General features: G+C 41.0%; 1 protein-coding gene across 1 annotated transcript; it reads right to left on the minus strand.

The window, feature by feature from the left end:
- slc4a11 (solute carrier family 4 member 11) lies at positions 1 to 27,887 on the minus strand. The gene is made up of 20 exons (XM_064955044.1): positions 27,764 to 27,887; positions 22,618 to 22,668; positions 21,451 to 21,555; positions 20,786 to 20,841; positions 20,327 to 20,546; positions 19,713 to 19,794; positions 19,451 to 19,574; positions 19,032 to 19,250; positions 17,397 to 17,481; positions 16,854 to 16,979; positions 16,507 to 16,620; positions 16,267 to 16,399; positions 15,854 to 15,927; positions 15,199 to 15,469; positions 14,795 to 14,901; positions 14,467 to 14,632; positions 12,596 to 12,769; positions 12,092 to 12,287; positions 3,928 to 4,097; positions 1 to 3,563 (listed from the first exon to the last, which is right to left on the minus strand). Exons 1-20 carry the CDS (start codon positions 27,798 to 27,800, stop codon positions 3,497 to 3,499), a joined length of 2,577 nt encoding a protein of 858 aa, XP_064811116.1. The 5' UTR covers positions 27,801 to 27,887; the 3' UTR covers positions 1 to 3,496.

Genomic DNA, 27,887 nt, shown 5'->3' on the forward strand with positions numbered 1-27,887 from the left:
TAATTTAAAAGGCTTTATTCGTTTGGTAACAGCTTAAACAGCAGGAAAGCAGTATACTGTGCAACATATTTGTTTGTTTTATATTAATATCCTGTATGTTACTTTGTAATTGTTGAAGTTATGGCACAATTGCATTGCAATCTGGCCAATTCATTGTGAATTGATTTTGTATAAGTAACCAAAAATATTGAACTATAAACAACCATGACTATCTGCAGATCCCGGCCTAAAACCAAAACAATGTTGATCTTTCTAAATGTTTACCTTATTCATATACAACAATACAATGAGCTTAAACATGTTATATAAAGGTAGGATGTGGGTCAGGGGCAGAATTAGATAATGCCTTGTGTTGTACAGAATTTCTCATATAACAATGAGAAGAGAGGTTAAAGAGTATGTTAAATATTTTAGCAACTATATAGATAAAGCAACTACATAGATTAAGCAACTACTGTACGTAAATCAATCACATTTATTTATAAAGCGCTTTTTACATCAGCCGATGTCACAAAGTGCTATACAGAAACCCAGCCTAAAACCCCAAACAGCAAGCAATGCAGATGTAGAAGCACGGCTTATACGTAACAAATAAAAAAGGTGAAAATTGTGGTCCATCCAGATTTCAATTTCAGTCAACTACCGGTTGCAACCCAGTCACAGTCTAGTACTCTTGGAGTCAAAGGGCCTTAACATGTACTGGGTCAAAGACGTGTAAATTTGGTGTCCGAAGGCCATTCATTTAACAGAAAAAGATAAATATGTATGAATATAATAATCACTCAACTCTTACCCTTCTTTTCACCCAGAAATATTTGTGTTGCAAACTATTAAATTAAGAGAGGTATTGAGCTCTAAACTGTCAAAATGTCCTTCAGTGTAACTATCCGGGTAAAATTTGAATGACAAAAGTGTTTTTAAAATGTAAAAAAATCATCCTAAAAATATAAATGAACACCCATGGCATAATTGTGTTAGTGTTTGCAACAATATATAGAATAATGGGCGACATACTGTATCTAAAAAATATAATATATTTTGAGTTTCATCAAAGTCATTCAGTATAACAAAGGTAAAAAGCCATTTTTAAGCATATCACATGATGGTAATAAAGAAGACCCATTGAAGACCCTATCAATGTGATGAGGTGAGTAAATCTCTCTGAAATATTTGATGATTTCACCTTTTCACCCTCTAGTAACCATTGTAACGAAAATGCATGTCCTTCAGTACAATACAGAAAATAATATTTTAATGTTATTATTTTATAAAAAGCTCTATTAAATATATAAAGTAAGAATAATCTTTATAGGTCAACGTCATTAATTTATTTAGATGGCCAAGGAACTGCCTGTTAAATATGTTTATTTATGAAATCCATCCTTAAGTATCATGCTTTTGTTCTTCAGCACAACAAAAGTTTCATGTTATACCACATTGTCACCGTTATGCTGAATGACAGTAGCTTTGTTATACCATGTTTTCACTAGTTTACAACATTTAATCATGCAATTGATATTTACTTGATGTTTGAATATTGAATATTAACATTGTAAACTAATGTATGACATTTTAAGGTATTTCAAGGCACATTATGTTTATACTGTAGATGCCGTTGTCTAATAAGAAGAGGGCTGCACGGCACAGACAACAGATTAATGCAGATCCAGTTGCTAGGGAGGAAAGAATAGCCAGAAGAAAAGCAAAGTATTGTTTTCATTGTTTCATGCTACTGTCAGCAACAGAATAGGATACAATAGCATATAAAGCTGGATGGATAACGCTTAACATTAAGTTGCACTATTACACTGTAGCTAATGTTTTATTGCACTGCAGTTAAGGTATAACTGATGGAGTATATTAGTTAATATAATATTACAAACACACACACGATTATGGATTAAAAATGGATTTTGGTTTATTGCTGCTTCACATTTGGGGCACTATATGAAAAATCGAGACTGTACAAATTTGAATTGAAGTAGTTTGATGGCCATTTTATGTAGCCATCTTGGAATTACATGTGTGTACCTGCATTAAATATAAATTTACCAGTTACAGTGTAACAATGTATAATTATAACATTAACTATTATGTAATAATCGTGTAATAATGCAATTTAATTCCACGTAAAGTGTTGCCATAGGCTCAAATTATAGTAAAGTGATTATTATTAACATTAGCAATGAAATAGTAACAAAACATGTTTGAAAGAGAAAAGGAGAGGGAGTTGATTTAACTTTTAAACTTTGATTAAGTGTTATCATTGTATAGCCTACTTTTAATAGACTACTAATAACATTTCATGGATGTGAATCCTATTCTGTGCCAGTGTCATAACTATTACATTATAGTTTTTTAGCTATCGGAGAAGAAAGAAAGATGTATATCCTGATCATCCACCGATCCATACAATGACGCAATCTCATGCTGAAAAAGAGGGAAAATGTGAGATTAAATTAGAGAAAGCACCGTGAAAGAATCGAACAAATGAATGTGGTGATGAACTTAACTCCAGTATCCACTGAAGCAAACTCTTGAGCAGCCCCCTGAACAACTTGTACAAGTACAACATGAACCTGCACCTCCAGAACTGGATCAACCATCTGAGTCCTTGAAAAATACTATTGTGGCTACTAATAATCATTCATAGCATTATTGTTGTTGCTCAAGGAATCACATTTAATCAATATTTTTGGGCCGTAGTGATGTGTCATTCAGGGTAACAAAATATTGTCGTACAGTATAACACCAGTATTTTATATTAAAATGCAATAACTTTGTTTTGTTGCCTCAGATAGATAAAAACAAATCTCAAAGGATGAAGTGAAAGATATTTTCGGTGATTTTACCATTTTTTTTCAGTGTAAGGCAGGAAGTTTTTGTAAAAGACCTTCAATAGATTTTGAGTTGTACCTGTGACACATAAAATATGTGGTATTCAAAATAAAATAATGGTCATTTTTTCTGCGTTTTTTCTAGTTATATTTCTGCCAGTCTAAGCATGAATATAACCTTGGGATTATGAAAAATGGGCATACATTTTTTTTTAACACAGTGTTATACTGAATGACATTTTACTAGGTTACATTCATATGAATCACGTTTTTTTTATTGGCTTTATTCTTGAATATAACTAATATAAGGGCATATATGACACTCCAATGAACATAAAAAGGATTTGAAGGGAATTGTAATTGCTGTTTTATTTTTTTGCTACTTTGAATACCTTATACATCTTTGACCCAGTTTACAAAATAGATTTTGTATTTCAGGGGGCTCAAATCAATTCATAGAGCTGAAGATTTGCACTGTAGTGCGATTTTAAATGAACGGTAATTTCTGATCGAGCCGACAGCACCTTCTTTGAATGCAGTCTTCGCAAATGCGGGAACATTATCTTTAAATTTCTATTGAGCTTTAGCGCAGGTCTTCAACGATACAACTTGAATCAAGGCCTTGGTATCAGTCCTTTCAGAGTTCTCCCTCTGTCTGTCTACATGTGCTGAGAATCCATGATGTCCAGATACTTCGCCTCAATTACCCTTGGCAGCAGGTTAGTCCTGGTGAAGAGATACAGACACACATTAAACCCAATTCATTCAAAATCAAACTCACTACTGTAGTAAGTGTCATTGAACTACAGTCTTGGTTGTTTTCAATGGTAAATACACCTGCTATAATCTTTGTTAATAGAAAGCCACAACAATCAATTATTGGTGATCTTGAATATTTAACAATGGAAATCAACCAGGCACGTTTTTCTAACCACTAGAGGCTACTGCTACCCTTTGTTCAAAGCCAAAAGACCCTGGTTCAGCTTCCCAGTTTTTTTGTGGACTTCTCTACCCCCTGCTGGTCAGGAGGAGTATACCAATTCAATAGAGGTACAATAAAATGTGTTCTATTTAATTATGTGACTGTTACCTGATGGGAATGAGCAGGATCATCAAGAAGGGGAAGATCATCTTAATATAGGGCAGAGGGTACATGCCAAACGCACACAGGATGATCAACTGCAGTATCTGCAGGGCTGTGAAGAAGTGCACCTTCTTCTGGGGCACCCTCCGAATGTAGTGGGTGGGAGGGTAGGAAGTCTGAGGGGAGGGAGAGGAGATGGTTTAACATCATGGTTGACAAGGACATCTGAGGGGAGGGAGAGGAGATGGTTGAACATCATGGTTGACTAGGACGTGTGAGGGGAGTCAGAGGGAGAGGAGATGGTTGAACATCATGGTTGACGAGGACGTCTGAGGGGAGGCAGAGGAGATGGTTTAACATTATGGTTGACTAGGACGTCTGAGGGGAGGCAGAGGAGATGGTTTAACATCATGGTTGACTAGGACGTCTGAGAGGAGGCAGAGGGAGAGGAGATGGTTTAGCATCATGGTTGACTAGGACGTCTGAGGGGAGGCAGAGGAGATGGTTTAACATCATGGTTGACTAGGACGTCTGAGGGGAGAGAGAGGAGATGGTTTAACATTGTGGTTGACTAGGACGTCAGAGGGGAGAGAGATGGAGAAGAGGTGGTTTAACATCTTGGTTGACTAGGATTTTTGAGGGGAGGCAGAGGGAGAAGAGACTGTTTAACATCATGGTTGACTAGCACATCTGAGGGGAGGGAGAGGAGATGGGGGAAGATCTTCAAAGGTAAGTGATTTATTTTATCGCTATTTCTGACTTTTGTGACACCTCTGCTGGTTTGGAAAATGTTTTTAATGCTCTTGTGTGTGGGGCGCTATCCTCAGATCATCTCTTGGTATGCTTTCACCATAAAGCCTTTTTGAAATCTGACACGGCGGTTGGAATAACAAGAAGTTAAGCTTTTAAACGATCTAAGACACTTGTATATTCATGAATGTTTAATATTACTATTTTTGTATTTTGAATTTCTATTTCACTGGATGTTGTCGAGGTAGGACGGTAGCGCCCCACCTATCCCTTAACATCATGGGGGAGGGAGAGGAGATGGTTTAACATCATGATTGACTGGGATGTGTGAGGGGAGGCAGAGGCAGAGGAGATGGTTTAACATCATGGTTGACTAGAATGTCTGAGGGGAGGCAGAGGAGATGGTTTAACATCATGGTTGACTGGGATGTGTGAGCGGAGGAAGAGGAGATGGTTTAACATCATGGTTGACTGGGATGTGTGAGGGGAGGCAGAGGGAGAGCAGATTGTTTAACATCATGGTTGACTAGGACGTGTGAGGGGAAGGAGAGGAGATGGTTTAACGTTGTGGTTGACTAGGACGTCTGAGAGGAGGCAGAGGAGAGGAGATGGTTTAGCATCATGGTTGACTGGGACGTGTGAGGGGAGGCAGAGGGAGAGGAGATGGTTTAACATCATGGTTGACTAGAATGTCTGAGGGGAGGCAGAGGAGATGGTTTAACATCATGGTTGACTGGGATGTGTGAGCGGAGGAAGAGGAGATGGTTTAACATCATGGTTGACTGGGATGTGTGAGGGGAGGCAGAGGGAGAGGAGATGGTTTAACATCATGGTTGACTAGGAGGTCTGAGGGGAAGGAGAGGGAGAGGAGATGGTTTAACATCATGGTCGACTGGGACGTGTGAGGGGAAGGAGAGGAGATGGTTTAACATTGTGGTTGACTAGGACGTCTGAGAGGAGGCAGAGGGAGAGGAGATGGTTTAGCATCATGGTTGACTAGGAGGTCTGAGGGGAGCGAGAGGAGATGGTTTAACATCATGGTTAACCATTTTAGCTGCTCTGCTATTCACCATTACATCACTTATTGCTAAGATAGATACAGTGGGGAGAACAAGTATTTGAAACACTGCCGATTTTGCAGGTTTTCCTACTTACAAAGCATGTAGAGGTCTGTAATTTTGTATCATATGTACACTGTGAGACTGTGAGAGACGGAATCTGAAACAAAAATCCCAAAAAATCACATTGTATGATTTTTAAGTAATAAATTTGCATTTTATTGCATGACATAAGTATTTGATACATCAGAAAAGCAGAACTTAATATTTGGTGCAGAAACCTTTGTTTGCAATTACAGAGATCATACGTTTCCTGTGGTTCTTGACCAGGTTTGCACACACTGCAGCAGGGATTTTGGCCCACTCCTCCATACAGACCTTCTCCAGACCCTTCAGGGTTCGGATCTGTCGCTGGGCAATACGGACTTTCAGCTCATTCCAAAGATTTTCTATTGGGTTCAGGTCTGGAGACTGACTAGGCCACTCCAGGACCTTGAGATGCTTCTTACAGAGCCACTCCTTAGTTGCCCTGGCTGTGTGTTTCGGGTCGTTGTCATGCTTGAAGACCCAGCCACGACCCATCTTTAATGCTCTTACTGAGGGAAGGAGGTTAATGCTCTTGCTGAGGGAAGGAGGCAAGATCTCGCGATACATGGCCCTATCCATCCTCCCCTCAATACAGTGCAGTCATCCTGTCCCCTTTGCAGAAAAGCATCCCCAAAGAATTATGTTTCCACCTCCATGCTTCACGGTTGGGTTGGTATTCTTGGGGTTGTACTCCTCCTTCTTCTTCCTCCAAACACGGCGAGTGGAGTTTAGACCAAAAAGCTCTATTTTTATCTCATCAGACCACATGACCTTCTACCATTCCTCCTCTGGATCATCCAGATGGTCATTGGCAAACTTCAGACGGAACTGGACATGCGCTGGCTTGAGCAGCGGGACCTTGCGTGCGCTACAGGATTTTAATCCATGACGGCGTAGTGTGTTACTAATGGTTTTCTTTGAGACTGTGGTCCCAGCTCTCTTCAGGTCATTGACCAGGTCCTGCCATGTAGTTATGGGCTGACCCCTCACCTTTCTCATGATCACTGATACCCCACGAGGTGAGATCTTGCATGGAGCCCCAGACCGAGGGTGATTGACCGTCATCTTTAACTTCTTCCATTTTCAAATAATTGCATCAACAGTTGTTGCCTTCTCACCAAGCTGCCTGCCTATTGTCCTGTAGCCCATCCCAGCCTCGTGCAGGTCTACAATTTTATCCCTGATGTCCTTACACAGCTCTCTGGACTTGGCCATTGTGGAGAGGTTGGAGTCTGTTTGATTGAGTGTGTGGACAGGTGTCTTTTATACAGGTAACGAGTTCGAACAGGTGCAGTTAATACAGGTAATGAGTGGAGAACAGAAGGGCTTCTTAAAGAAAAACTAACAGGTCTGTGAGAGCCGGAATTCTTACTGGTTGGTAGGTGATCAAATACTTATGTCATGCAATAAAATGCAAATCAATTACTTAAAAATCATACAATGTGATATTCTGGATTTTTGATTCCGTCTCTTGCAGTTGAAGTGTACCTATGATAAAACAATTACAGACCTCTAAATGCTTTGTAAGTAGGAAAACCTGCAAAAATCGTCAGTGTATCAAACTCCCTCACGACGCCAGGACAGCGGAGTCAATCACCACCTTCCGGAGACACCTGAAACCCCACCTCTTCAAGGAATACCTAGGATAGGATAAAGTAATCCTTCTCACCCCCCCACCCCTTAAATTATTTAGATGCACTATTGTAAAGTGGCTGTTCCACTGGATGTCAGAAGGTGAATTCACCAATTTGTAAGTCGCTCTGGATAGAGCGTCTGCTAAATGACTTAAATGTAATGTAAATGTAAATGTAAATACTTGTTCTTCCCACTGTATATATTTCTACAACAAGGACGACGCACAAGACATTCTCCAAACACCCCACAGGGCCGACATCCCCGTTATTTGCAAGAGGAAGTGACGCAGGTACAGAGGACAAAGAGCTGGATGCCTGGTCAGGACCCCAAGAAGGCGACAGGGAAAGCTGCCGTTACTGCCAATACTACTCGCCAACGTGCAATCATTGGACAACAAATTAGACGAGGTATGATCACGAATGTCCTACCAATGGGACATCAAAAACTGTAATATCCTATGTTTCATGGAATAGTGGCTGAATGACGACATGGATATTCAGCTAGCGGGATATATGCTGCACCGGCAAGATAGAACAGGACACTGGGGCGGCGGAAGACGAGGGGCGGCGGTCTGTGCATATTGGTAAACAACAGCTGGTGCACGAAATCTAAGGAAGTCTCGAGATTTTTGCTCGCCTGAAGTAGAGTATATTGTGATAAATTGCAGGCCACACTACCTGCAAAGAGAGTTTTCAGTTATACTTTTCGTGGCTGTTTATTTACCACCACAGACAGATGCTGGCACTAAGACCGCACTCAGTCAGTTGTATAAGGAAATAAGCAAACAGGAAACCACTCACCCAGAGGCAGCGCTACTAGTGGCCAGAGACTTTAATGCAGGGAAACTTAAATCAGTTCTACCAAATTTCTATCAATATGTTAAATGTACAACCAGAGGGAAGATAGATAACCTGTACTCCACACACAGAGACGCTTACAAACCTCTCCCTCTCCCTCCATTTGGTAAATCCGACCACAACTCTATCCTTCTGATTCCCGCTTACAAGCAAAAATTAAAGCAGGAAGCACCAGTGACTCGGTCTATAAAAAAGTGGTCAGATGAAGCAGATACTAAACAAACTAGGATGGTCCAAACACAGCAAGACAGTCGTGAAGAGGCCACGACAAAGCCTATTTCCCCTCAGGAAACTAAAAATATTTGGCATGGGTCCTGAGATCCTCAAAAGGTTCTACAGCTGCAACATCGAGAGCATCCTGACTGGTTGCATCACTGCCTGGTACGGCAATTGCTCGGCCTCTGACCGCAAGGCACTACAGAGGGTAGTGCGTACGGCCCAGTACATCACTGGGGCTAAGCTGCCTGCCTTCCAGGACCTCTACACCAGGCGGTGTCAGAGGAAGGCCCTAAAAATTGTCAAAGACCCCAGGCACCCCAGTCATAGACTGTTCTCTCTACTACTTCATGGCAAGCAGTACCGGAGTGCCAAGTCTAGGACAAAATGGCTTTTCCCCCAGGCCATAAGACTCCTGAACAGATAATCACCCGGACTATTTGCATTGTGTGCCCCACCCAACCCCTCTTTTTACGCTGCTGCTACTCTCTGTTTGTCATATATACATAATCACTTTAACTATACATTCATGTAAATTGGGCCGACCAACCAGTGCTCCCGCACATTGGCTAACCGGGCTATCTGCATTGTGTCCCGCCACCCACCAACCCCTCTTTTACGCTACTGCTACTCTCTGTTTATCATATATGCATAGTCACTTTAACCATACTTACATGTACAGTGCCTTGCGAATGTATTCGGCCCCCTTGAACTTTGCGACCTTTTGCCACATTTCAGGCTTCAAAACATAAAGATATAAAACTGTATTTTTTTGTGAAGAATCAACAACAAGTGGGACACAATCATGAAGTGGAACGACATTTATTGGATATTTCAAACTTTTTTAACAAAACAAAAACTGAAAAATTGGGCGTGCAAAATTATTCAGCCCCCTTAAGTTAATACTTTGTAGTGCCACCTTTTGCTGTGATTACAGCTGTAAGTCGCTTGGGGTATGTCTCTATCAGTTTTGCACATCGAGAGACTGGAATTCTTTCCCATTCCTCCTTGCAAAACAGCTGAAGCTCAGTGAGGTTGGATGGAGAGCATTTGTGAACAGCAGTTTTCAGTTCTTTCCACAGATTCTCGATTGGATTCAGGTCTGGACTTTGACTTGGCCATTCTAACACCTGGATATGTTTATTTTTGAACCATTCCATTGTAGATTGCACAGTGCTCCTTGGGATGTTTAAAGCTTGGGAAATCTTTTTGTATCCACATCCGGCTTTAAACTTCTTCACAACAGTATCTCGGACCTGCCTGGTGTGTTCCTTGTTCTTCATGATGCTCTCTGCGCTTTTAACGGACCTCTAAGACTATCACAGTGCAGGTGCATTTATACGGAGACTTGATTACACACAGGTGGATTGTATTTATCATCATTAGTCATTTAGGTCAACATTGGATCATTCAGAGATCCTCACTGAACTTCTGGAGAGAGTTTGCTGCACTGAAAGTAAAGGGGCTGAATAATTTTGCCACTTGTTGTTGATTCTTCACAAAAAAATACAGTTTTATATCTTTATGTTTGAAGCCTGAAATGTGGCAAAAGGTCGCAAAGTTCAAGGGGGCCGAATACTTTCGCAAGGCACTGTACATACTACCTCAATCAGCCCGACTAACCGGTGCCTGTATGTGTCCTCACTACTGTTATGGCCTCACAACTGCTATTTTTTCTTTTTACTGTTGTTTTTATTTCTTTACTTACTAATTGTTCACCTCATACCTTTTTTGCACTGTTGGTTAGAGCCTGTAAGTAAGCATTTCACTCATTTCACTCTGTTGTATTCAGCACACGTGACAAAAAAAACTTTGATTTGATTTGACTTTAGATACATACAGTTGAAGTTGGAAGTTTACATACACCTTAGCCAAGTACATTTAAACTCAGTTTTTCACAATTCCTGACATGTAAATCCTAGTAAAAATTCCCTGATTTATGTAAATTAGGATCACCACTTTATTTTAAGATTGTGAAATGTCAGAATAATAGTTGAGAAAATGAATATTTCAGATTTGATTTCTTTCATCACATTCCCAGTGGGTCAGAAGTTTACATACACTCAGTTAGTGTTTGGAAGCATTGCCTTTAAATAGTTTAACTTGGGTCAAATGTTTCGGGTAGCCTTCCACAAGCTTCCCACAATGGGGTGGGGGAATTTTGCCCCATTGCTCCTGACAGAGCTGGTGTAATTGAGTCAGGTTTGTTGGCCTCCTTGCTCGCACACGCTTTTTCAGTTCTGGCAAGGAAATCTTCTATAGGATTGAGGTCAAGACTTTGTGATGGCCACTCCAATACCTTCACTTTGTTGTCTTTGAGCCATTTTGACACAACTTTGGAAGTATGCTTGGGGTCATTGTCCATTTGGAAGACCCATTTGCGAGCAAGCTTTAACTTCCTGACTGATGACTTGAGATATTGCTTTAATATATCCACATAATTGTCCTACCTCATGATGCCATCTATTTTGTGAAGTGCACTAGTCCCTCTGGCAGCAAATCACCCCCACAACATGATGCTGCCAACCGTGCTTCACGGTTGGAATGGTGTTCTTCAGCTTGCAATCCTCCCCCTTTTCTTCCAAACATAACAATGGTCATTATGGCCAAACATTTATATTTCTGTTTCATCAGGCCAGAGGATATTTCTCCAGAAAGTACAATATTTGTCCCCATGTGCAGTTGCAAACCGTAGTCTGGCTTTTTATTGTGGTTTTGGAGCAGTGGCTTCTTCCTTGCTGAGCGGCCTTTCATGTTAGGTCGATATAGGACTCGTTTACTGTGGATATAGAAACTTTTGTACCAGTTTCTTCCAGCATCTTCACAAGGTCCTTTGCTGTTGTTCTGGGATTGATTTGCACTTTTCGCACCAAAGTACATTCATCTCTTGGAGATGAGCGGTATGACGGCTGCGTTGTCCCGTGGTGTTTATTCTTGCGTACTATTGTTTGTACAGATGAACGTGGTACCTTCAGGAGTTTGGAAATTTCTCCCAAGGATGAAACAGACTTGGTTGATTTCTTTAGATTTTCCCATGATGTCAAGCAAAGAGGCACTGAGTTTGAAGGTAGGCTTTGAAATACATCCACAGATACACCTCCAATTGACTCAAATGAGGTCAATTAGCCTATCAGAAGCTTCTAAAGCCATGACATCATTTTCTGGAATTTTCCAAGCTGTTTAAAGGCACAGTCAACTTAGTGTATGTAAACCTCTGACCCACTGCAATTGTGATTTAGTGAATTATAAGTGAAATAATCTGTCTGTAAACAATTTTTGGAAAAATTACTTGTGTCGTGCACAAAGTAGATGTCCTAACCGACTTGCCAAAACTATAGTTTGTTAACAAGAAATTTGAGTGGTTGAAAAATGACTCCAACCTAAATGTATGTAAACTTCCGATTTCAACTGTATACATACATACATACATACATACATACATACATACATACATACATACATATGGAAGGACAGACTTATGTATGTACAGTATGGATGGATGGATGGAATAGACACACACACACGTACACACAAACACATACATGCCCCTATTTTCCTCACTCTCACCTGTTCTTTGAGGAGGAGGAGCATGCGGTCAAACATCTGGTTGCCGTCGAGGGAGGTGGCTGCTATGTAGAGGAAAAGGCCGTAGAGGACAGGCTTGGGGATCCACTGCAGAGGGATGGGTAACAAGAACACTGACAGGCCGATCAGGATGTTAGCCGTCAGAGCCGTGATCCGCGTCTCCTTCACATTGACAATGCTGTAAACCGACAGAAACAGGCATTCTTGAAGAGAGAGCCTCTTGTTTAGTCTCATTAGAAACACCCACCCATAATCTTGTTTCAAGGGCCATTGAACAACAGATTCCAAATAGAATATTGGAGATTGCACAGACTACAGGAATAAAAATGTTAAATGAAAAATCTTCATTAAAGTAGGCTTAAGTTGTCTTCATCTGGGACTGTGCAACCGTCCTTGTAAGTAACTGCTTCAAAAAATAATAAATATAAATAAACAAGTTATGCAGAAAACTGCCTCTAAATCTTTGGTCAAGCTGCCCTCACTCACGTTTCATAGAGGTGTCCACCCTCCACGTGCAGCTCCACCTTGGCCAGCTGACGAGCGTGCAGGGAGGAGTGTGGGAATGCGGCGTGCATCCACGGCAAACCCAGACACGACATGAGGATGTTGATAAAGCCGGTCAGCATCAGGTCCCAGTGGAATGCAGTTCCCTTCAACAACCTGAAACATTACCACATAGATACAGAACAGTTTGGCATTATACAATTCAGACAAACATGGACTAATCGTGGACCATGGATGACATCGCGCTGGATAGGCTACCAACATACTGGCTGGATAGGCTACCAACATACTGGCTGGATAGGCTACCAACGTGTTGGTTGAGCTGGTCAAAGCCAGTGCTTAATTTGTAAATTGGGAGGGGCCGGAACAAAAACTGAGCAAAAGAGTGGGGCACCGAAAAGCATTGCATGCATATCATCATATTTGTGTAGTGGCATAGAGCAGTAGACTAGAGGCACTTACAGAAGTAGCACACATGGGACCCTAGGCCACATTTTAGTGGCCTGTGGTCCAGGACATATTGGGCCTTTAATAAACTAATTTCATGCAATTCTACCTCATTTTACATGAATGTAGACTTTGGCATAATCTTTTTATGGAAATCTCAGACTTCCGACTTTAGTGCGACTTTAGAACTGGGTAATGGGGGAATTTAACACGGAATTCCAAGTGGGAACTCTAGATTCTTTCTAGAGCTCCAATTTTCCTTTCTGAAGATCACTGACATCATGATTCGACCTTGTTTTTTTCAGAGTTAAAAGCACCATAATACCCCACAAATTATGGAAATGGCAGGCTACTTTGACACTGACAAACTGAGTATCTGAGATCAATGAAAACGACCTTGTCTTGAATCCATCAATAGTCTAGTCCTGTGTGTGTGGACGCATATTGTAGGCTACAACATGAGGAGGAAATTATAGTTCTAAAAATGCTTTCCAGTTTCACTGACTCTCCCAATGAATCTTAGCTCACTCACTGGTGATGGTATAATGCACTCATGCCAAAAGCCTCTTTCTCTTGTTTTACTTTGTTAAACAATATTTGGAAGTTTATCAAATATTTGGTTAGCTTACAGCTGACAAATTAGAGTATTCTCCTTTCAGCGTTAGACATTTGCTTTCCAACCTGTGTTTTCCATGATTGTAGACTATTTGAAATATTGCGAAAGGCCAGTTTTGTCTGCATGCTGTTTGTTCACTGAGAGTTTTGTCGCGCATTCCCTACTGTAGGCTATGCCTCATTGGGCTACACTCCACAGCTAGGCTATTTTTAAATAAGCAATTTATCCTCCGTGGCAAATATTTTGTCTTTCTCATGGTGTCGTAGGCTATTCTGAATTATTTCATTTATTTCGGAACACACAGCAGTAACTCTATAACTTTGGAAAATGTATTTCAATTTATCAGGCGTGCTGAAGCTCCTCCAGAACCCTTCGCGCGGCTCTGGAATTAACGAAGAGGCAACTCGAATGAACTTTGATCGCGTTTGTTAGAATTTTTACATTGCAAAAAGTGACAATTTTTCATGCCACGAGAGGTACCGAATCCGCCTCAAATTAAGCACTGGTCAAAGCCTTACGACAAAGTCATATTTAATGAAAGCCAAATATTATATTCAGAATAATAGAGTAGCGTTATAGAGTAAACTATACAGTTGAGTGTGTTGAAAATATGCATGTGCTGTGCAGCAGCAAAAGTACATCATTGTGACAAACTCTCTTGCAGGTTTGTTAGCAATCATCAAACGTTAATGTAATAATTCTGCAATATTCTCCTGGCGGTGCAGTTATATCCACTTTGCAGCACACGTTCTTTACCTAGAATATAAAGTAAAAATATGGAAGATCCTACTTTGCTTCGGGGACGTGGGTGAGTGATATGACAATATTCTGGTCGATGAAGATGAGCAGCGCCAGGAGGAAGCCTAAGCCTACAGCGCTCAGACAGTTCATGCCCGTCAGCTTGTCAAACTGGGCCAGCCTGAAGATCTTCCCGTTGTGGAAGTTGAACACAGGAACTGTTTTGAAATGTTGGGAACAGTTTAGAAAAGTGGAAAGATTTGTCTTGTGGCATTTATCTAGTATTTTTCAAGGCTTGCTTGAAACATTTTGATCAATGACAAATTGGTCATTTTAAAACAGACAATTCCCCTTTCTGAACAATAATGTGTACTACTCACGCTCTACATCAAGGAAAAGGAAGGAACCAATGAAGGAGAATATAACGACAGCCATGGGTAAGGCACAGTCGGACACCACCTCTCTCACTTTGGCATGCAGATAAGGACTGTGGGAAGTAAACCAAGCCACATAGTAGTATGTCAACAATGCATTGGGCACACAATAACATTTTGCTACTCTAAATTATATAAATTGAATTTAGCAGTAGACGGTTCAACAATGAAGTGATAGTGCTGAGCTGGAACAAAAACAATCAGCAGACTGGAGTTGGAGACCCCTGAGATAACGTGTGTCCTTTAGCCACCATTGAACGGGCAGTGGTCAGCCTGGCAGTGGTCAGCCTGGCAGTGGTCAGCCTGGCAGCTTTCAGCCCGCATATTAGTGCAACTTGATCTGAACTTACCTCCTTCTCAGCTGGTAGAGGGCATACCCCAACCACAGAGTCCCCAGCATGAGCAGGAGACAGAGGATAGGCCTCTCCCTGGTACACAGGACCAGAGACTCGGGCAGAAACACATGCGTGACATGCTTCACCACAAGGGCCCCATCGCTGGTCCTACTCCCCAGCCTCTCTGTTGCATTTGCAGCCTTCTCCATTAACTCCTTGATCTCCAGAAGCACCCGAGTGCTGTTATTGGTTGCCAGCGTGGGCCCGTGGTAGAAGTAATTAAAGACTATAGGCAGAGAAAGAAAGGGGTAGAAATAGGGATAAGGGCAGGGAAAGAAAGAGTTAATCGGGCAGCCCAAGGATAAGAGAGAGACCGCAACATATGTATACGCTCGTCTGCCACTTCCTCAGCCACTGACTTGTGCTTAACTCAAGGGCGTCCTCCGGAACACATGTCAGTTCCCTTCAGTGCTAGCCCTGGGGGAATGGTTTGATTGCATGCTTCGCTGGCCTCTTAAAAAGACTGATGGATATATGCTGGGTACATTTACTGTGCAGATGACGGGTAGCCCGCTTAGGTTCCTCTACATTTACACTAAGATGGATTTCCCCGGCGGGTGGATCACCTGAATATGTTGTGTAAATGTAAGCCCCCCATCCCCAGACTCACTTTTGACAGTGCCTTTCACCGAGTCCCCAACAAAGGCTATTGAAATGAACAGGGCTATGATTTCCTCTGATGAGCTGTAAGGAAAGGGTATAAAAGAAACACAGAGTATACCCCTTTATCTGAACAGAATAAACCACAGACCAAGACATAACAAACCAAGGCAAAGTCACAACACTGATTACAAGTGAGTACCTTCAATGAAATGATGAGTACCTTCAACGGGAAAAATGAAGTCAAAACAGACAGGAATGTCACATGTTTAGTGGGTTCAGTAGTCATGCGGTCAAGGTCCTTTCCTAACTACAAAGTTGAGCCAAATAGAGCTGAACCAAGCTGTACTGCAATGGCCTGCACTGGTCTGGCTATACATCCAGCAGAAGCCTGATTCACTGAATGGCTGTTTGTCCACTGACCGTTTGAAGAGCTTCATGAACAGACTGACATTCAAAAGTGCTCCCAGGATGAGAAAGAAGCTGTTCCACAAGCCAATGCAGGCATAGAAGGCAGGGAAGTCCAAATCGTAGTCATCACAGATTCCCCGGATCACTACAAACAAAATATCAGACAAATAATTCAAGTCTACAGGATATTGATGTAGTATTTATGTTGTCCAGATGTTTCTCTAAGATCATCTTCTAGTGTAGTAGACATACCGCTGATAAAGATGGCCAGGGGTGCAGTAGTCAGTGGGATAACCAAAGGAGCACCAGCAAACAGAGAGTAGATCACTCCTCCGATGCTCTGGCCAACGATGACTTTCCGGACATCTATCAAGTACAGACCATTATAATGTTAGTGTAGGCAAAGATTTTATATATATATATTTTTTTTAAAGATGCAGTGAGTGACTATATACATTTTCAGGATTCAATCAACAGAAAATATAATTTATTTGACTTTAATTGAAAGCTGAATTATTCAAACATTTAAGTCAGGGTCATTCAGGCTTTGACAGATGGACAGGCACAAGAGGGATAGGGAGACATCCAGATGATTGTACCTATCTCTCCCCGCGTGCTTTCATCGTTCAGCGAACCAAAGGCGATGTTAGGAAGTAGAATTGCAATGTACAGGAAGATGGCGGTGGTGGTGTACTTCAACCAGGAGCGGTCTTTGCCATACATACCTGTACGGACCAACAGGTGAGCAGTTTAGAACTTTGCCAACCAACCAGAGAGCAGTTTACAACTCTGCTAATCAACCAGAGAGCAGTTTACAACTCTGCTAACCAAACAGAAAGCAGTTTACAACTCTGCTAACCAACCAGAGAGCAGTTTACAACTCAGCCAACTGTTAATACAGGTACAATCTTGGATATGAACTAGCTGTGATAATTGTAATGAAAACAGCAATTGTATGGTGAAAGATTGAGCTTTTTTCACAAGTTGTGATGTGTTAAATATGATTTAAAAAACTGTGTATGTGATATTGAAGTCAATTATCAAAAATAATTATCCATGACCGGTCTAAATAGAGGGGCCGTAATGGCAAAGTATCTTTTAAAATGTAGTGACTAGAGGAAGGCTAAGCTTAAAAGTTATACCGTCGGTGAAGTCTGAGGGATAGAGTGGTAGTCGCCGACGAAGATCCTCATAGATACCTCGGCCAACTTTAAAGAAATCTGCACACTGTGGAGAAACAAACGTTTTGTTGATTGGTTGAACTATCCTGTACTATTATGTGGTCTGTAGGTCTACTGCAAAGCACGTAGTCCTTTAGGGATAATAAAGTCTATATACAGTAATACAAGACACTAAACCAGAGGGGCCTGAAACCACAACAGTTGTGTTTGTTAAGACACACAGAAATAAAAGCCCTCTGGAATAAGTATTTGACCTGGATTATTGTGGATGCGTTGGTTGGTTATTCAAAATCATTTTTACTAAGGTACTTCAAGGGCAACTTTTCTTTAACCGGGCAGGCATTTCTGTGTTGCGTCTCTACACACTAAGCCCAGAAATTTCCCCTTGATTAAAGAAGGCTACATAATGAAGTACTTTGTCGTTACAAGAGCCTAGATGCAGTCTGCTGCCAGGGAAATACAACATTTTGGCATACAGCTGAATGTGCAGTCCAGCTGCTTACCATTCCTGAGGACTTGATGATAGAGGGGGGAAAGGGATAAAATAAATTGGCTGAAGTATTACTACATAGTGGAGCGAGTCTTTATATGTCTGGATAAAGGAAAACCTGAGGGTGGTCCATCTCCACATGGGGGAAATCTCATAAGGGGACCACACCACTAACGGGGAAAATACTTTTATCATGCCGCTTTAAAGGAATAGTTACTCAAAGTAAAAGTAAAGTAAAGCTCTTTATTTTATTTGGCGTTTTAGCTTATTTTTGACTTAGTGTTTCATCCAAACCAAATTTAAGATTGTTAGCTGGTTATTTACATCCATAATCTTTTGAATGAAACAACCACACCCTGTGTCAAAAATAAGATTGAAAAACAGTGAACCATCCCTTTAACTAACAGGTACAGTGACTTCGGAAAGTATTCAGACCCCTTGACTTTTTCCACATTTTGTTACGTTACAGCCTAATTCTAAAATGGATTAAAAATACAAAAATACTCAGCAATCTACACACAATACCCCATAATGACGAAGCAAAAACAGGTTTTTAGAAATGTTAGCAAATATATTAAAATAAAAAACAGAAATACCCTTTACATAAGTTTTCAGACCTTTTGGTATGAGACTCAAAATTGAGCTCAGGTGAATCCTGTTTCCATTGATCATCCTTGAGATGTTTCTACAACTTGATTGGAGTCCACCTGTGGTAAATTCAATTGATTGGACATAATTTGTAAAGGCACACACCTGTCTATATAAGGTTCCACAGTTGACAGTACATGTCAGAGCAAAAACAAAACCATGAGGTCGAAGGAATTGTCTGTAGATCGCCAACACAGTATTGTGTCGAGGCACAGATCTGAGGAAGGGTACCAAAACATTTCTGCAACATTGAAGGTCCCCAAGAACACAGGGTGTTGATTGATGAGGGGAAAAAACAACGTAATACATTTTAGAATAAGGCCTAACCTAACAAAATGTGGAAAAAGTCAAGCCATCTGAAATCTTTCCGACGGCACTGTGTTTCCAACTGAACAGTGAAGCTGCTACATGTTGGCCATGTCAGTCCCCGTCAGATTGATGAGGTAGTCCCTGCCTACTTTTAGTGTTTTTTTGCTGCGTGGGTCCGTTTCTGCATGGATCATCTGCTTCTCTGTAGCTGGTTTCTCATTGACTATGGAGAGATGATGACGCTGGTGCACCAGCTCTTGTTTGAACTCCTCCTGGGTCTTGGCGTCCAGCAGTTTCTGTCTGAAGGAGATGTCTGAGAACATGGTGGCGAATGTGCGGCCTAGCTCGATAGCTGTCTTGGTGCTTTTCTGGGGGAGCGAAAGAATTCTTAGAGAATATTTGAGGAACATAATGGAACTATTAAGATATTAATCAGTTGCCAGTAAGTTTCTCGACTCACAAAACACATAAATATGGGCATTACTGTAATATTGCCACAGACATATTGGTATTAGTGTAATATCATGTTCTGCTTGTTAAATCGTAGATGGGTCAAATGGAGCATTACCGTTCTAGGTGGGGAGAGAATGAGGATGACATATCGAGCCTCACAACAGTTTGCTCCCCAGTTCTGTGGTCTCTCCAGACGGGCGATGCAGACGTGGCGTCTCTGGAGGCTCTTCACATTGCATCTGGACAGACGTACACAGACAGACAAATTCAGTCAAACCTCTTGTCTCTACTCAGAGGTTTGACTGTGTTGGAAACATTACTTACGTAAAGCAATGACATGTAATGACCAATAATGCAGTATGTCAGCTGTTACTCACAGGACACAGAGCCAGGACTGCTGGTAGCGGACTCCAGTGGCAGAAGCAGTCACACCCTGAATGGTCTCGGACAACAATTGTACTGGAGAGAGCAAACAGAGGGTACTAATATCAACAAGTGTATCTTTTTCTAGTACATTGAAAAACAAAGCTAAATCATGATAAATGTTTTCACTGAGATATTAGGCCTACCTTGATATAATATTCCATCTCATTTATCACCAATACCTTGTGTGCTTCAAGGGATACTGCACGATTTTGGGGATTCTACTTACCCAAAGTCAGATATAAGTTTTATGTCTGTACGTGGAGTTTAAAAATAATTGAAGTTAGCTTTTTTGTTAGCTTAGCACAATTGCTGGAAGTCTCCGGGCACAGTAGCCAGCTCCTCTCAAAAGCATAGAAATTGACCTAACTATTCCAAAGCTGGGTGGTTGGTCATTTATAGTCTGACAAAGCTTTACGTAGTAATCTATCATTTTTACTTACGGACATTTTTACTGATTTTTACTGACATTTTGACATATCAACTTCCTCATTTTAGAACTACATTGGCCTCTTCCAGCAATTGCCATTTGCAAACTGCACTTTGCATTTTATTCCCCGATGCACACCATTGTCCTCATCTCCTCCTCTGTCTGTGAACACAGTGTTCATGACCTCGTCCATGTCACAGCCCCCGTGGCCGTCTTCCGTTACATGGGTCAGCATGCACCTTAGCACCTCGTCTAGAGTGGTTGCCTTATCATCCAATAGGATACTGGCCTGGGCCAGGAAGCCATCTAGATCCCGGTGGCCGCGCACTTCCTCCTGGAAGTTCATCGGCTTCACATACTGGTGGAGGCAAAGCCAGGGAAGATGTTGGTAGGAGTAGACTTGTAAAGGGTTCCAACACCATACAGATACACTATGCGAATCTCAAACCTTCTCATGCAAACATCCCATTGAAGTTAGTACTCGGTCTGGGTGAAAGTTTGATTTCAAATATGTCATAATTCCACTGGGATTCACTTCTCAAGTTCCTTTAGCTAATATTAGAGCTGTACAGAGAGTGTTGTAAAAGAGTAGCTTACTTTTCTTGATGTGTTCAGGAGCCCAAACCCAGGGTCATCCACAGGGTCATCTGGAACTACAGATTAAAGGTTTTTAAATCGGCATCGTTTTCAACAGACCACATAGGCACATAGCTCTCAAGAGATCTGTTTCTCCATATTTATAAATAGTCAGTTCTGACAGCAGGTGGAATAGTAGAAGGACACACAATGACAGACTGTTTATTTCCTTGACTTCAGTGGAACTCTTGGCACTGACTAGTACCTCATTACTATAACAAAATGTCAAAATATGGAAGTTAGAAAATAAAGGAGAGCCGCACACTCTAGGAGCTCAGATGCAAAAATGTAATATCCAACGTTTCGACAGCCAAGCTGTCTTCATCACGATTATACCCTGATGAAGACAGCCTGGCTGTCGAAACTTTGGATATTACATTTTTGCATCTGAGCTCCTAGAGTGTACGGCTCTCCTTTATTTTTAAGTTTTCTACTCCGCTAGCCAGCACCTCGCCTAAATAGGTGTGCGTTTCTTTTTCTTCTAAAATATGGAAGCTATACAGAAAATAGTGGTTTTTGGCAGCCCTTGGTAAATACTATTTAATTGATTAGTATGATGCACACACACACACGCACACGCACACGCACGCACACGCACACACACACACACACACACACACACTAACCTGAAATCCCTGTTTGGATCGGAGTGTCATGGTGGTCCTTAGGTGTATTGTCATGGTTCCCCACTTTGCCCTCAACACATTCCTCCCGCTCCACATCTCGCAACTCTGCAGACACAACAACACAGCAAAGGTCAGAGGCCAGGATTAGGATACCCTCCCCAATGTCATAAATTACCATGCAGGTTCTTCTATCTCTGAATATGCTAGTTTACTTCACTGGAGTGCCTTGCTTGATGTTATGGTACATTCATATATGAATGATGGAAAAGTACAGTCATATTTTCAGAACCTTGCCCTCCAAAGACAAAGCTGCAGAAAACGCATAGTGTTAGCCTAATGGATGTAGCTATTACAATATCGATTGATTCAGTCAGGACGATAACCCTGTTTTGGTCTCAAGGTTAAGGTATTAGACAAGGTCAACAGTACTTAGAGTATGAAGCTATTGGTCTGCCCTTTGGCTGTATTACCATCTGTTATAGAACACACAGTACAGAACATTGAGGTCCTATAAAATAATCCCCCTAAAACCAGAAATGGCACAATATAACAATAGACGTCCCCTCGTAAATTCTTTCATCGTATTGAAGAGAAATATGTGTTGTAGATTCTTGCATGTTTTATGAGAGAGAAAGAGGGCACGAAGACTGTATCCATGAACAACAATGCAGCTTGATCTGGTAATTAGCTTGGCTGAGCTATAACTTTGCACACATGTGATATATGAGTATTCCTCCATGGCAGCGGCTCATTTGTCATCTAGCTAGTTATTTACTAGTTTGTTTTCTTTGTTACTACCGCTAAAGGCCTGACGGTGCTCATTGGTGTATGAAATGAAGGATTAGCATAAGTAACCACTGCAATCAGTGCATATTAGCTATGCCCAGAGTGATCTACAGTATTTCTTACCACTGGTCAGTACCTATTCAAAATTGACACATTTTGTCAAACAAATATGAAGTATCTCATCATGTGATATAATGCAATGTAACATCCTATCTATCATCCTATGATGTGATATAATGCTATGTCACATCCTATCTATCATTCTATGATGTCATGTCACATCCTATCCATCATCCTATCATGTAATAGAGACCACAGCAGATGAGAGCACCGCTGAGCAGAGGGATCAAAGTCAACAATGAAACTCTGTTCCATACTCACCCATCTCCTGGAAAACATATCCATTCTTTGACCTTCCAGATGATGGAGCCTCTGTGGGGAAAAGAGAGAGAAATATGGGTATTAAAAAAGAGGAAATGGTCTGAGTTTTGTCATGTCAAAGAGTGTTTTCGATATTTTCACTTGAATCGATAAAACAATCGGTCAAGCCAGCTATAATGTGTACCAAGAGACTGAACAAATCAATGTTGTAAATGTTTAATTACTCATGACATATTTGTACTCTGGCTGTACAACATAGATAGCATAGGCCTTACAGTATACAGATGTCGGATCTTCATTTGATCACCCTGTTGAAGGAGAACTTTCCTGCAATGCTGGAAATATAACATGTGTAGTGTAGTGTAGATGAGGTTTAAAAAGGCTTCTGAAGTTTGTAATTTCCACTTAGAAATGTCATACTTGATTTTGCCTTTAAAAAAATGTATCAACCCCTACAAAAATTATAATCCACCTAATAATTCACATTTCCTTTTGCTGCAGGATTATTTTCCTGTTTGTAGCAAACTGGCTTAAATTAAGATCCCTCACCTATATTGGCTATGCTTGGTGAGATGCATCAGCAAGCGTTATGATGTCCCTTCTCTTTATACTGTATGTAAACGACTTTGTTATTTCCACATGGGATATCCTGTCCCCTACGTGTTACTAGGACATAGTGGAACCTGGCACCATACAGTGCAAAGTAAAAGGTTAAGGGTGTAGTAGAGAATGTCCCCAGGTCTCAGTGAAAATGGATCTGACGCAGAGTCGATCCGACACAGAGCTGACACAGGGTGAACCCAATGTTCTTGGCATTAGCATGCCTTCAAAAACAGCTCACAGAATGCAGGCGACAACAATAAATGACGTTTGTTAGCTTTCAAATCCACCGGCAGGCTCGTAGCACTGAAACGCCTGACAGATATACAGCAGCAAGTTGTGTGTAAAGTCATAGCATTGCAAATGGCATTACTAACATGGTTGAAGTCAATTCCATTTAATCTGGAAGGTTTTTATTTCCTATGAATTTATAGTTTTATGTATGCGTCTGTAAGGAGAAATATTGTATTTTGTAGAATTCCAGAGCACTATGAGAAGATATTTAGGACATTGAAAGAGGTGTCTTCTCATATGTCTCTTATTTGTATCATTGAAAGTGTCAAGACATTTGATCCCCAAAAGAAACACATGAATTCAGTTAAGTTACCGTGAACCTGACCCCAGATGGTGTTTGAAGGGCATGAGGAAATGTTTGTGTGTGTAGTCAGGTATCTCATAGAGACAGTCCTGTTCCTAGCAAACTACTGGGAGAGAGTAGCCTCACAGCCTTTCTGCCATAGAAATAAAAGGACTAGAAGAGAGAAAAAAATTCAGACCACAGCACATCGACTTGAATGGGAGTGTCCGTTCAATGAATTCTATTTCTATGGCTCCAGTATACTGTATCTCTATGGTGATTAGAGGGAAGATTCTCATGCCTCTCCCATTTCACAGGGTTTCACCTCATCAACTGACTGAGGGCCTTCCGTAACAGGGCCCTTATGTGACTGTGAGCAATGTGTGAGGAGACCCTATGATATTTTATGCCAGCCTTTTTTGTGTGTTATATAGACGACCACTTGGCAAGTTGAAGTCTTCTGTCAATAGTGTATATTTTAGGTCATGAACATCTGTAGGTATAATTATTTTTCTTTTTTCTTTTATTTAACCTTTATTTAAGGCAAGTCAGTTAAGAACAAATTGTTATTTACAATGACGGCCAACCAAAAGGCAAAAGGCCTCCCGGGGATGGGGGCTGTGATTACAAACAAAAATACATGAAATAAAAATAAATTAAATGATAATGCATTATGCATAATGCATTATGAAGTGGTCATAACGCACTGGAATACTTCCTCATACGGATGTATGATCCCTTACAGTGTGTTATTGTCATCTCAGAAAGACAGTGACTAAATAACAGCCATTCAGTCTGTTGTAGAAGTTTCCTACGTGAACAGATGTAACAGTAAGGTGTACACATGCAGTAAAGGATGATCCCTGTGGGCTGGTAAAGTCTTACCAAGACATGTAAAAAAAAAATGTAGTACCAATTGAAGCCTACTGTACACCTCCCTCCACTACAGCATGTCTCTTCCCCAGGGCTTCTTCATGTGCTTGTGGATGTCCTTTTTAGAAGGCTGTCTGACTTCCTGAGGGTGCTGTCTCGTGGTGTTGACAGAGATATACTGTCCTGCTGCAGGCCGCATGGCAACTTGGCCATCGAAATCAATCCCCAAAATAGTTACCTTCCACTGTCCTGCTCCTGGTTGTATTCAGTTGCTAAAATGTGTATCTTCCTGTTTGCTTTGGAAGGTGATTTTTTTTTTTTTTTCAATCTGCTTTTAATTGACCACATGATCTATTTTACAGTCACATTGCTCTTTGAGGCAGATTCTTGGACTAGAAATAGAGTTTTAAATTTGACGGTTTGATATTCCCAGCATGTTTTTCATTAAAATGGCTGTCTTGTTTCCAGAAAGCAATATGGGGTCTGAGCTAACATGTATCTCCTTTTAAATTTCTGTTCTAATGATGCTGTTTGGTTTGTATTGCCTTCCAAGGTATGATAACATGTCATTCCTATGTTCTCTTTGAGGTACACAGTATGGTAAACTGTATGGTAAACGGTAGGGTTAACTGTACCGTTAATGGTATGGTAAACTGTATGATCAACTGTATGGTAAACGGTATGGTTAATGGTATGGTAAACTGTAAGGTTAACTGTACGGTTAATGGTATGGTTTCAACTCTCCGAATGACAGCTAATGAGGGAATATTTGTGGTGGAGAAAAGTTATTACCTTGAATAAGGACAAGAAGCTAGGTTCATACCTGGGGCGTGGCTCGGAAAGCCTCACTATCGTTGTTTAGGGAAAAGGCTATCAGCTTGAGGCAACTGGCCTTGGGAGTTTAGAAACAGAATAGCCTTGTCCTAGTTAAGTCTTTTCAAATAGTACATTCAGCTAGTTGCAAAAAGTGGGAAATGTTATGAATTCTTTATTCTGTTTGAGCAGTTTATTTTACCCCCTTTGGGATAAATATTATCAAGGTCATAACCCCTCTGGAAGAATGGGATACATTTTGCTAAATCAAATGATTATCTCCCCTTCTGAAATACTGTCTCCCCATATTGTATAATTTATGTGGATGAGAAATTAAATTAATGAATAAAAAATGCAGGACTACCGTAAACATGAAAAGCAACCGGCAGAAAAAATAGTCGTACTGCCTCACATGTACAGGGTGTAATAACATTAACGGCAGGTTGTGTTGTGTAATGTAGACCATGTCACTACACCAGTGTGAAAGCAAGACATACAGCTCTTTCTACCACAATACCTTACACCAGTGAGAGTGCTTTTGCATGCCAGGTGGAGTGATTACCTCGTCAAGGTGCACAATAGGTTTGTCTCCGTAAAGATAACCGGACCAATAGTGTATGATTGTGGGGTATCTGGCATCAGAATCTCAGATGCCAACTACTGCCATTGTGCTCTCCCGTTGTTTCAAGGCACTGAAGCCCTACCCTGCAGCTGTGCTGACATTACAGATATGCACACACATGCTGTAGAAGAACAAGGAAATCAGTCAAAGTATAGCAAGTTCCAGCTTGCTGCCAATACATGAATAGTAAAAGACAACTTCAAACAGTTGCTTCTCCTTGACACCAATTCTGTGTGGCAACGAGGGATAATCCTTTTGGAGGCAAAGAATGTAACGACGAGAAAAATCAAGCTAATTATCTTCCGTTTTTAAGTGGATTAAATAAAACTCTATCTCAAGCAACTGGTTCAAAGTAAGGCCACAGGGAAGAGCGTCTTATCCGCTCCATGAAGTGCCTTATTAAATAATTCCGTATGGTCATGATATTTGTATTATTAAATAAGTCTCAACAAACCATCCCAGGTCTAATAATACATTCAACGAGTGGAAACCTTGAAATTTACCAGATTAGAACATGTGACTTTTTTCTACTGTATAATCTTACTTAATCCCTTGCCTGAGAAAATTCAACCAGAGCACATTAACCCATGAAGACCACAGAAGAGCCAATACAGGAAGTGGAAAGGGGTGGATGCCCCAATGATAACTACAGAGATTGTCTGAGCTACCTGTGTCATACATATTTTTAGTAAAAGGCTGTGCTATTCATAACTGCCCTGTTGTGCTATTCATATATAGTGCCCAACATACTGTAACTAATTGGTTGGTGGCATGCAGCCGTCTACGTTGTTTGTACAGTGAGAAGTTTGTGTGGTGAAGGACTTGAGTTGGTAAGACGTTATAGTTCCAATTAAATGAAATGAAATGTTATTAGTTACATGCGCCGAATACAAAAGGTGTGGACGTTGTGGTTGTATGTAGCCTATATGTAGGAATAAGTAGGAGGTTATCTTGGTGTTTGGGAGGACGACTGTTACAGAGGCACATCTTCTGCCCTAAGAAAACCCATAATACTATTCACCTCAGGCAAACAGTCCTGCGCCTCAGACAAAGAGTCAGTCACCAAGCAAACAACCCGAGTCATATTCGAAATGGTCAAATACGCATCAGATGATATCCTTGTTATGTTCACCCATGGGCAACCAGATCAAATGTGTCAGCCCACTTCAGAATGATAGTTAACGGGTGCAGCTGTACTTCCCATGGCACGGCCAGGGTTCCATTTACAGTCATATTGTAAATATTGACCCACACCATTTGCTTTTGAAATTTCCAGCTGTCCAGGCCAATAAAGGCATCTCATTTAGCATGAATGGTTTCAATATAAAGATGCTGGTGGAAAAATATCAAACATGATTCATTCAGTAACCAGTTGTAACAAGTTGTAAGCACACGTAGATAATGCCACAGATTAATTTAAAAACAATACTCACTCACACATTATACATGTAAAACTTGACAAAAATCAAGGCAAGTCCCATTGAAGTGTAAAAGGACAGTCCTACCCTAAAATTCAACTTATTCTCTAAACATACAAGACTTCCCTCCGGGTTGTCAGGTGTAAAGTCTAGAAGGCAAATGGTACACGCTTGCACGTCTGGCACAAGGGTTCTCGGGATGCACAGCAGGGAAACCCTCCAATCCTGGGCAAACTGACTTACCAGATGGCACAAAATGAAGGACCTTTATGTCTTCCATAATTTCCAAGTTTTCAGGTGAGAGACCCTCCCAGGTCAACCCATCATCCTCAGCTATACTCCCTATGCCCACAGTCTTCACTGGAGT

Source organism: Oncorhynchus masou, chromosome 32, assembly GCF_036934945.1.
Source record: "Oncorhynchus masou masou isolate Uvic2021 chromosome 32, UVic_Omas_1.1, whole genome shotgun sequence".
Classification (NCBI taxonomy): domain Eukaryota; kingdom Metazoa; phylum Chordata; class Actinopteri; order Salmoniformes; family Salmonidae; genus Oncorhynchus; species Oncorhynchus masou.

Bases quoted from the DNA above. Each gene is read 5' to 3' on its own strand.
- slc4a11 (XM_064955044.1), bottom strand. From the start codon at position 27,800: ATGGAAGACATAAAGGTCCTTCATTTTGTGCCATCTG. The intron at 20,842-21,450 runs GTTAGTGTGTGT...TTTAATCTGTAG, and splicing joins GATCCAAACAGGGATTTCAG to TTCCAGATGACCCTGTGGAT. The intron at 17,482-19,031 runs GTAGGCAGGGAC...GTTTCTCCACAG, and splicing joins GCAGCAAAAAAACACTAAAA to TGTGCAGATTTCTTTAAAGT.